We start from the raw sequence: 11,849 nt of genomic DNA, 5'->3' as shown, positions 1-11,849 counted from the left end.
GTACGCCATCGACGTACCAGGGGACGTTTCATACGTCACTGCTGGTGGAGAACAAATCACGTGCGCTATGCAAATGAGCCAGCTGTCCGCGAGGAAGAATCTGCTCGGCAGCGGCGGCTCTGCGGGCTGAAGATGGCGGACGACGAGAACAGTCTCGGGACGGGCCTGGCGGGCGGCCTCGAAATGGACGAACCCGCCGCGAAACGGTCGAAAATCACACCTGGGTCAAACTACGGTGTCAAAGTCGGCGAAGGGGATTTTTCGTGCGTCTCCGCGAACGCAGAGAGCTGGGAGGTGGCGGTGGATTGTGCGCCGCCACTGGAGAAGGAAGCGAAGCCGGTGATGGCGGTAGAGCAGGCCCCAGCAGCGCTAGGCGGAGACAACAATGGACTGGGACTGCTGCTCTCTGCGCCGCACAAACCACTCGTGAAACTGGACGACAACGCTGTACTCGGGACAAATGAACAGGCTACTGGTATGAAACCAACCGGGATAATTTTACACAGCTTTTTAAAAAATGACGGAACGGTACTTGTTTTACCAACTTAACCGGCGAGTTAGCTTAACGGTAAACAGAAGATATAAGTTAAGCTTCGGTTAGCTTAAATCATTACGGTGAGTGTGAGTTTGGCACTCAGAGGCGTGAACTTCGCACAGTGAACGACTTTACTTTTCTGACATGAGAACAGAAATAGACGATTTAACTTGCTCAGTTTTGTCTTCAAACTTCTGTAATAACTTGTATTGGCATGTATTACCCGTTAATTCCCAAGCATCATTAAGGTTGCTGTCATGGAAAGTGGAAGTAAATATATTCGCCACTAATATCTCTCCTTATTTATTTATTTATTTATTTATTTATTTTTTAATTGTAGACTCCGATTTTCATGAAAATGATTATCTCACCTCCAACGGTCTGGCTGTCACACCAGAAGACATCAACGAGGACGATGACAGATCCTCACATGCAAGCTCCAGCGACTGGACTCCTCAGCCACGAATAGGTAATTGAATAAGTCTGCAACTTTGCCTGAACTTCACTTCATTTCAGACATTAATTGTTCCTTAAGGGGGAAATTTATTTTGCAGGAGTGTTTGCAATGACACAAGGAAACGAGACCGAACACAAAATGTTGCAAACAACCTGACAAAATTCCGGGGCATGCAGTGTTTGTTTAAGTCTGCTTAAAGTGTCACAGAGGATTTGACTGCACTAGGAACAAAATACTTTGTTTTAATGATTAATGTGAGATGTATGTGGCTGATCGGTGTATTATTATTTACACCACGCGTTATATGTACATTTTCAATTTAATTTTCACATTTATTTACTTGCTCGATGCAATATTTTATGCAATCCCAAGTGGATAGAGAAACAAACCAATAATGTAGTTGCATTGATATTTGTATTGTAATTGAACACCATGTAGCTAAACTAAAACAAATGAAATCATGTAAAATGTTGTTGGTGTATAATTGCTGGCAAGTGGTTTATATGCAATTTGGGAAAATAAGTAATGCTGAGTTGTATTCTTGGCCAGGTTCATACAGCTTCATCCAGCAGCAGATTAGAGATACCGATCCAAGGACCATCTTGAGAGACTTGCTGCCTGAGACTGTGCTCCCACCAGATTTAGATGATATGACTTTGTGGCAAATCATCATCAACATCTCAGAGCCTCCAAAAAGAAAGAAACGGAAGGACATTAACACGTTGGAAGATGTGGTCAGGCTCCTCCATGAGAGTAAAAGGATTCTTGTACTTACTGGTGCTGGGGTAAGCATGTACAATATTTTACAGATATTTCACATTCCATGTGTTTTAATAAATAGCCCATGTGTTCCTGCTACTAAATCATGAATCAATACTTGTATGCTTTCTGTGTAGGTGTCCGTCTCATGTGGAATACCAGACTTTCGCTCCAGAGATGGAATTTATGCACGGCTTGCTGTAGATTTTCCCGATCTTCCAGACCCCCAATCTATGTTTGACATTGAATATTTCAGACGGGACCCAAGACCCTTTTTCAAGTTTGCTAAGGTTTGCTCATTGTGTCCAACTTAAGTTATGTGCACATGCAAAGTTGAATACAATACACTGATGATATGATCCTCAGTAACTAAAATGTTAATTATTTAAAATGAAACATACACATGTCAATCTTTGCAAGGTGCTACGTCTACTGTATTGCATTTACATAGTCATTAAAGTGCTAAAAGCTCCTTTTTTGTTACAGGAGATTTACCCCGGTCAGTTCCAGCCCTCACCCTGTCATAAATTCATATCTATGCTGGATAAGCAAGGGAAGCTTCTACGCAATTACACACAAAACATCGATACATTAGAACAAGTGGCTGGAGTTCAGCGGATTATCCAGTGTCATGGTAAGTAATTCAGCCAGTCAGTGATGCTGCTTGTTTTCTACACATTTCTGTCCATGTCAATGTTGAATGTCCACTAATTAATCTGTTATTTCAGGGTCGTTTGCCACTGCATCCTGTCTCGTCTGTAAGAACAAAGTGGACTGTGAGGCTATTAGAGAAGACGTATTCAACCAGGTATTTATTCACCACAAACTGATCCAGTAATCAGTACATAAAACCTTTTTATGTATATATACACTGCATACTGGGAAACACCTGCAGTAATAATTATAAAAAAAAAAGGTGTGTTTATCAAATACTAACATGTAGCATTTTTACTGATATTGCATACAAATATCCCTTATCATGCATTATTGAATGAGGAATCTTGCAGTGGTCATGCAGTGAGTATCTGTTGGTGTAACAAGAAATCAACAGGAGTTAGAAGGGAAATGTTTATATTACATTACCATTATTTTTTTATTTTGCAATATGGTTGCGATATGGTTCACTTGAAGCAGACCGTTGACCCTACTCAGTCATTGTGTATAAGGAGTATAAAGATTAAATTGCATTAACATCTTCCTGATACATTTGTACTATCCATCATCGTATGGCAGTCAGTTGTGGAAATAAATTGGGGCACAACACCTTCCTACTTTGAAGACAACTAGTATTATGTTTTTTTCTAGCCTTGTAAAACCTACCAGTAAGAGTTAGGTATTACATTCGCTTTCTCACATACATTCCTTTTGCAGGTTGTCCCTCATTGTCCACTGTGTCCAGATATTCCCCTGGCAATCATGAAACCTGACATTGTCTTCTTTGGAGAGAATCTTCCAGAAATGTTCCATAGAGCCATGAAGCAGGATAAAGATGAAGTGGACCTCTTGATTGTCATTGGCTCTTCTCTTAAAGTGCGACCAGTTGCCCTCATCCCAAGTATGTTGTTTGTTTTCAGATTAATAGATTTCTGCTTTCTGTGAGATGCATGCAACAACATTGCATGACTGTTTGTCTCTTTCCCCACCCAGACTCCATTCCTCATGAAGTGCCTCAGGTCTTGATCAATAGGGAGCAGCTGCCGCACCTCAACTTTGATGTGGAGTTACTTGGGGACTGTGATGTCATTGTCAATGAGCTCTGCCATCGTTTGAGTGGAGACTTTGAGCAGCTCTGCTACAACACTGTAAGACTCAATGAGATCACGGAGAAACCTCCTCGGTTACCTGAACAGCCACCAAGTGAGGCCTTGTCTGCTTCAATTGAAGCAGCTCAGGAGGAGCAGAAGCAGGACAGATCAGACTCAATAATTAAGACTTCAGAGGAGACCGAAGTTCTGAATGTCCCAGAGACCGCTGGTAATAATGTTACACCTCCAGAGCCTTGTTCAAATGCTCAATGTCCCAGTGATGAGATGCCTGAGCCTTCAGCATTACCAGCAGAAGATGTGCCAAAAGACGACATCGTCGATGTAAAGAACCAAACTTCCAACCTTGAGTTCCGTAGACGATGTTGGATTAGTCGAATCAACACAAGTCCAATCAGCAAACGCCTTGAGAGTAAGCTTTCGATCATGGTGGGGAGGACTAGGGCTGTTGCAGTAACCTCAAAAATTAAATACTGCAGTAGAAACGAGACGGAGGATGACAAGCTGCCACAACTGCACAGGATGTTGCCTCGTATTCACACAGGTTCATACAGTAGCAAAACAAGTTGTCATGGCCTCTTTCACTGATTTTGTGCTGTGTCTAGTCCTGCTCTCTATAACTTAACTACTTCAACTATCAATCTGAAGCTCATGCACCAATTTTGTTTAATTAATCACAGCCATTGTTTTTTAGCAACGCCCTTGCTAACTGACTGTTACACGTATATTCACATAAAGTGGTTATCTTAGCCTAGCACTCAGCTTAGCAGAGATGGCTACTTGCTCTCCGTCTTTTTCTCACCTGAGTGAAGTCAAACACAAATGTGAAAGTGAACGATATAAAAGCCTTCTAGTCACTTTTATGTCATCACGCTAAAAGGGAACATATTAGTGAGTGAGGACGAAGGGAATAAAAAAAGGACAGCTCTGTGAGTGTGTTGTGGGCGTAATACCACACACCACAATGTTAAGCGACATTGATTAATCACGGCGAACTGCGACAGCCCTAGAGAGAACAAACGTTTTATTGTCATTTACAAATATTTTTTAGATATATTTTAATGTATGTGAAAGTGAGTGTTTACAAAACATAAAAATGCTGATAAGACGATTAGATTTTCTGTTAAATTTTGATTTCAGATCAGTAAATTGTTCGTCTTGTTCCCCACAGCAAGCCAGTACCTGTTCCAAGCACCAAATCACTATATCTTCCATGGGGCCGAGGTTTACTCCGACTCTGAAGATGAGACGTCAAGTTCATGTGGCAGTGACAGCGAGGAGTCTGAATGCAGTTCAGACGGGGCGGAAGACGACAGCGAGCCCGAGGAAGACGACGTGCTCGCAGGGGATGTAGAGACTTGCCTCGGAGACACGACTCGACACACTGTAGCCAGTGAGACCACGTCAAGTGCACACACAGACAATACTTCTGAAACGACTCAAAGCACCACACACCTTTAAATGTTAAGTACATAGTCAACAAAGCACTAATTGTCTTTATATATGTTTCAAATATTTTTTGACTTTTACATTTACTATTATTTTTCATAAAAATCTGTGACGACTTTGTGTGAATATGCATTAAGATTTATCTCCTCGTTTTCTGTGCCTGTTTGGTCACAAGCATTGTGTCTGAAACTTCATACTGTGTATTACTTGCTGAATAGAATGTAGTAGTTGTGTTGTTGTTTTTCTTCAGGACATTCTTTTATTGTTATTTGATTTTGCTGTCAAACGTTCCGAAATTTAGCTGATGCTAGCATTTACTGCGGCATACAAACAAATGCAGCTCCAGATCAAGCTTTAAATCCTAAATTGCCATTTGTCAGTCTCAGTCCATAGGCTGATGTTAACTATGTTTTAATGTGTTGTAGAGTTGGTTAATGTTACTATTTGGGAGACATGTAAGCCTACTGCCTGCTAAATAGTGCTTAATATGGGTTTCAGACGCATACAGAAATCTTCAGACGGTTTATTTTAAGGCATAGTCTACTTGCAATATAAGAAGTTCGGCTCTGCTGTTTCATGAAAGCAAATGCTGGAGTAAAGGAACAGTACTCTTTAATTTTAGACCAAAGAACACTTCATCCCCGCGCTCCTTTGTCATTCGAAGCTTTGTATGTTTGACCTGTCGTTTTAAACTAGGGGGAAAATATATGTAACTATTGACAAGGTGTTCCTTCAGACATGTGGCAGCTACTTTTTATGGTCAAGCCTCCTATTTTTGTACTCTGGTGTGAGACATACTCATCAAGGAGTAGATGATTTTGTCTGTACAAAGTTATATTAAGTTGTGCTGTTAAGCCTTAGGAGTATATTCAATGAGTTCACATTGAAGTGAGGCACTTTTTTCTCCTTTTAAAACCGGTTATGTTGCCTATGTTATTTTTCTTATAAAGTTTAAACCATTTTCCTTAATCATGCAGATGGGTCTGTTGCCTGTAAAGATTACGTGTTGGTAGAAGGAAAGACACATTTGAGCCAATGTGTTGGATAAACCTGTGCACCAACATAATTTACATGCCATTTGAAAGGTTATGTTTTTGTTCAAGGTTCAAGGAAATAAGACATTTTTACATTGTTGAAGTTGTTATTTCTTCTGCGGTTCTCAGTAAAAGCAAGAACGAAAATCACTGAGTGCTCAATCCTGTTATTTCAAACAGTCACACCATTTCACATCATGTCATCAGCGCCACCTAGTGCCTGTTAACTCACCCTGCCCTTTTCTGTTTGTACTTGACTATGCATTTCAAACTACAGTATGTGCAATTTTAACAGTACTGACTGAGAGACATCTAACGTTGCGTTAAAACTCTCTTCTTCGGCCAGGTAACTTCCGCCCAATTTTCCCTCATTCATTTAAGCAGCGCCACCATATGGAGACAGAAGGTTTAAGTAAACCATAGTCAGGGACAGTATTATATATGAGAGGGAAAAACATTCCATTTTGAAATCAGAAAATGCCCTGCTCACATCCCAGTATGTCTGTGTCTTTTCATGCAGACAAATATTGACGCCCGGTGAGTGAAACCAGAGCGCTTTCATTAAAATGTTCATTAAAGATGCCATATATAAGAATGTGACCAAAAACGGTTACTACATTCAAATTCAAAATACCGAGTTCTGTTGGGTTACGTTTTCTGACGTAACTGGCAACCCGTGGTTGCTCAGCAGCCAAGACTCTACTGACTACAATGATTGGTGGACGGCGGTAGGTGGCGCCACATGCCAAAACATGATTTCCAAACATAAACATGATTTGCAGTTTGCAAAAGATTATTTTTAATGCAAATATTTTGGCTGTACTGTTGTTGTTGGTGAGTTCAGTTTGTTATATGAACATTATTCCTGAGTCTCTGTGACATATTAAGAGGATCTTATGGCCAGTTGCTTTAGATTAATTACATAATGCACTTTTAAAATATTTTATAGGAAGGATGTCGATATATCACCAATATATATCACCCCTTAATATGCATAATATGACAGATTCACATACATTTTGGTGTGAAGGTATTATTACTTTCTAACTAACGTGGCATGTACTGCAATATTATCTTCCATAAATTATTATCATACTAAAACCAAGTTGTTAAAATAGTCCATGTGTATTAACGGTCACCGTTGAGGGCCCGGATACTCTCTGTAGTCGTTGTCCAGTCTTTAGAACTACATTTCCCACTTGCCTCCGATGCCCGTTGATACGACGTGTCGTAAAAACCCAGTCAACAATACCAACACCGTGATGAACACCATCAAAGCCGCTTGACAGTTTCAAGCCTGTATCTTTATCCTTTTCCCCCCCACACATAGTGTCTAAAATGTTAAGCGTCGTCGAGTGACCGGGCTTCGGCACATTTGTGAAAATGGAGGCCATGGAAGACGATAGTCTGGACGTAAAAGACGACCACAACCACAACTATTGTGCGAGTAGTAGCAGTAGTAGCAGTAGCAGCAGGAAAGTCCGCACGTATCACAGTAGCCAACTGTCGGATGTAACAACGGTCTGTTCGCCGGTATCGGGAGCGGAACCGGGGACTCGACGAGGGAAGCACCGGCCCGGCGGCGGCGGCAGCAGCAGCAGCGGGGGGACAAAGTTCGTAGACTCGGATTCAGGGAGTGAGAGCAGTGAAGTCAGTGAGACTGACTGTACAGCTCCACCAGCAGCAGCAGCAGCAGCAGCTACTGTCGAGGGAAAATTCACCCTCGATTCTACTTCCAAGTTCCGTAAGTTGACTTACAGCAGGGCCTGATACGGTACTGTCACTCACCGTTAAAGATGACACAATAATACGATATTATCGAGCATTGCGGGTTGGCTTGTGCGATAATTCAGTATCAAAACATATTACACGTTTACATGATCGATTTATAAGATTCAATGTATGACAATATAAGGTTTCTGCACTGTGCAAACACATTTTGAGTCTTAGCACAAAATTGCTGTGAAAGTTTTGCCTCGAATGTGCAAACTGTTTCAGTGTTTGCAGTTGAATGTGACAAAGGAATGAACTGGTTTCTTTAACTTTCACACAGGAGCTAAACTTTATCTTTACCCATCAGATCTATGTCATTATTGATATTGACTGATTTGAAACCTTTTTTTTTTTTTTAATCATGAAAACCTCTTTGGCCACATTGTCTCTGATAGGAAATATGAAAACACTCACAATAAGTTGATTCACATGAGTAACGTGAAACATGCTAGCCAATGTGAAGGGCTGCAGTTAAAGATTGTTGTTATAATTGATTGATCGATAACATTTTTCATGCAGAAAATTGATCAGTTACTACTTGATTAATCATTTAATCTTTGAAGCCCACCTAATTTACAGTCCTAGTGATTTATTCTGAATTAGGAGCATGAATCTTTCCATTCATTCCAGGTACTCACAACATTAGTAACACATTTTCCCAATATTAGTAGGTCATCTCTTTCCTCTTTGTCTGTGAGCTTTCAGAAAATGTGCATGTTGCACATTTTTTTCACAATTGTGTACATTTTCTCCACCTGTATCTTTATCCTTGAAGATATATTTGAACAATTGTTATTATTAGGCTAATCCTGACAGGTCATCTTCATATTGTCCCTTGCTTATGCATGCATGGTTTCTACTGAGTGATGCTAGGTTTACTTACTGGACACCAGTAGTCTGGCTATTGACCTAATTCTGATTATGTAATTATTCAGATCACAATGTTTACATGGGTTGCTAACATTTCATTTATATTCGTGCTGATTTATGACAGAGATTAGTGTGAATGTGGTCATCACTTTTGTCAACGTAATGTCCACTACTGTGAAAAGTCCAGTAGGACATTATAATCTGACATGTCTACACAATTCGACTAATCTGAGAATACTCCATGTCATAATAATCAGATTATTGCTTACTCAGCACAATGTTATTAATCTTAAGTTAATAAGAAGACGCTGTTTACTTAGAGGTGTCTTATTTGCATACATGTAAACACCATAAAAGAAATTAAAAGTTTGAGGGTAAACTGAGGAAATGGAAACGGAAAGATTAAAAGATTAGAATATTGAATTTAAACGTGGTCACTGTAGTTTTCAGGCCTGATGACTTAACTTCATCTGTGACACCTCTCCTTCTTTCACCCAGTACTGAATGCTATGGCAGAGGAAGACTACCAGAAAAACCACTGGCCAAACTTGGAGAAGGTCATTGACCGACTGCTCATTCAGAATCCCTCAGACCACATCTCTGTCTCCTATGCACAGATCTACAGGTAAGAATGAACACACACCTGATCTGTATGTGCAGCTGTTTGTACTGTACATCATGTGATTTCAGTCCAGACCCATAGATGTGCCTTGTGCATCACTGAGTCCGACTTTCCATTTTACTCTGTTTTCCCAGTTACATCTACAAGTGTGTTTGTCAGCAACACTCTGAGCTGCTCTACAATGACTTGACGTCAAAAATAACAAATCACCTGCTCCACGTTTCCACCTGTTTACAGGTGAGTCTGTCTAAGCACAAGGAAATCAGGACACAGAGCTCATACGCAAACTATAAATGCAACTAATACATGTTGTTATTGTTGTCGTCTTCTAGGCCAGCCCTCCTGAAACCTTCATTGAGAACTTCAACATTGCACTCACACAATACACAACTTCTCTGCAATGTATAGTCCCTGTATTTATGTACTTGGTAAGCATATTTATTTAAAAGGCACAGTGTGTACAAGCGTTTATTGGTGAAGTTGTATGTTGTAGCTGAACATGAGCTTGTTGGAGAAGCTATGTAGCCATCTGTTAGCAACAAAACCCAAAAGATTTTCAGTTTGTCCATTGTGGGCTACTGTAAAAACACGGTGGTCCACAATGGTGGGCTATGTAGAGCTGACCTGGCTCATGATATAAATATTAAAAGCTCATTCTTGGGTGCAACAATTCAATCAAGTGATTGCAGACATATGTTCCTCACTAGACCTTTAAATATAAATACCTATATTCAACAATATGTACATTTTGTGCAGGATTCAAAAGGTTCTCATTTTCAATATTCTCAGAACAAGTTCTACGTCGAGTCGAAGCTGAACAGAGACCTGAAAGACGATTTGATGAAGCTGTTTGCAGACCATGTCGCAGAAAAACAAGTGAATACGCTGTTGCGTGAGTCAATTGCTACCTTCGAAACAAGAAAATAGTTATTTTGCTTGCATTTGTAAATGTCTGAACACACATTTTCTTTTTTGTTTCTTGTTTAGCTCTTCTCATTGAAGCTCATTCCTTGCCCTTTAAAGTGCAGCCATCTACGATGGCCAGCGTAGTTACAGGCCTCTACAACCTCCGACCAGGTGAGCACTGATTAATGTTCTTATCTTTACTGCTGCCAGGAAGTTGTGTGTATTGTCTGCTATAAGCTGCAAACTAATGGAACCTTTACGCCAAAAGAAACATTCACATTTGTTCCTCCAGCAGAGTCACATGCTTTCCTGTTTGATGGATTTTTGTTTTATTTTGCAGATTGGGCCCAGTTAGCCCCAGCTCTCTTCTCCGGGTTTATTCCTCAGATCAATCCTCCTGCTGTGGAGTCTCTGCTGTCCGACTATGCTGCTCATGACCAGAAGCTCCAGATGGAGCTTTCCATGAACGGGTTTCCACGGTCAGTTTTCCAACACATGAGTTTCAGATTGTGACTTGAATATGCACTTTAACCGTCATCGTCATGTGTTCTTGTTTTTCAGAGGGGACCAGTCTCGCAAGCGGGCCAGCGATGACTCCTGATAGCCGAGCCGGTGTCTCCAGATTCTTAGCGGAACTATTACTGTGCCTCCTACATCTTAATCACGAGTTGGCTCACTGCACTAGGTACAATGTTAACAATGTGTCAGTTTATTCTCTCCTGACTCAAGGTCACAAAACACTGTGAACAACAAAGAGAACATGATATTGAATGGTCGAGCAGATGTTTCGTTTTGCTGCACTTAGGAAGAAAAAGCACAGTCTTCCATTTCCGTGCTTTCTTCTGCGATTACGATGCATCCAGCCTCAGAATTTTGTAGGATGCCACTGTGTGTCATCGAGACTGTTTTCTTCATGTTGTCCACATTCAACGGTGCCTTCATGGTGTCTGTTTGATCAGGTTTCCTGACGGGGGACAGGCTGATGATGGGGTTTTCATTACCAATTTTTAATGTGGGAGTGTGATTTCTATAGACTGGGCAAATCAAGACTTCCTATTGCTGCTAATAATACTGTCCTTGTGTCAATACAACATATCCTGTGTGTAAACCATTGGCCATATATAAGAGTTGGACGTAGCTTAAAAGTGAAGCTGAGGAAGAACACAAGTAGCACTTAGCCACCAGGGGGCGGTTGGAAAAATAACCCTGGTCTTATTTCAGGTGGTGAGTTTTGTAAATGATGTTCCCATTTAGAGGAAAGTGTGTGATCAAGCACGGCACATTTGTGTGGAGACTGCTGTGATTGACAGCTGGTATCGTCCAAAATCGAAACTGGTTGCAGGTGATTCTTCCGATTAAAAAAAATAAACAAAAACTGAAATCTCAAGGCTTTAAAACGGTACTTTGCTACAGGAACACGTATGTCCACTTTTTTTATATATGGCCTGTGGTGTAAACCAGCGTCTGCAGTCAACATGAATGAGAGAGAAGAAATTGGAACAAAGTCATTGACCTCAATCATGATCCTCTTCTTCATGTTGCCTTTACTGTGTTGGTAAACTGGATTGTGTTTTCCAGTTATTCCAAAGAGGATTTGCAGTACTTTTGTTTTTCTTTTACACACACACATATATATACATATATATATATATATATATGTATGTATAATACATTGAATCAA

The 11,849-nt window shown here is 40.5% G+C and overlaps 2 protein-coding genes across 2 annotated transcripts; both read left to right on the top strand.

Moving 5' to 3' along the window:
• Positions 1–67: 67 nt before the first annotated feature.
• Positions 68–5,131, top strand: sirt1 (sirtuin 1; the record flags this gene model as incomplete). Its single annotated transcript, XM_083898044.1, is given in 10 exon segments — positions 68–97; positions 100–475; positions 876–1,004; positions 1,542–1,777; positions 1,889–2,041; positions 2,238–2,385; positions 2,480–2,559; positions 3,123–3,306; positions 3,399–3,926; positions 4,686–5,131. Coding segments are annotated over 10 exon segments (2,154 nt in total). The 3' UTR covers positions 4,976–5,131.
• Positions 5,132–7,380: 2,249 nt separating this feature from the next.
• On the top strand, positions 7,381–11,262 carry cacul1 (CDK2 associated cullin domain 1; the record flags this gene model as incomplete). Its single annotated transcript, XM_083897899.1, has 8 exons — positions 7,381–7,741; positions 9,139–9,265; positions 9,397–9,499; positions 9,595–9,690; positions 10,052–10,154; positions 10,250–10,339; positions 10,509–10,647; positions 10,730–11,262. 8 exons carry the CDS (start codon positions 7,381–7,383, stop codon positions 10,767–10,769), a joined length of 1,059 nt encoding a protein of 352 aa, XP_083754025.1. The 3' UTR covers positions 10,770–11,262.
• Positions 11,263–11,849: the final 587 nt, after the last annotated feature.

This window comes from Microchirus variegatus (assembly GCF_963457635.1).
Source record: "Microchirus variegatus genome assembly, chromosome: 11".
Taxonomy (NCBI): Eukaryota; Metazoa; Chordata; class Actinopteri; order Pleuronectiformes; family Soleidae; genus Microchirus; species Microchirus variegatus.
Note: the sequence above shows the minus strand (reverse complement) of the source record. Positions and strands in the feature narration are given on the sequence as shown.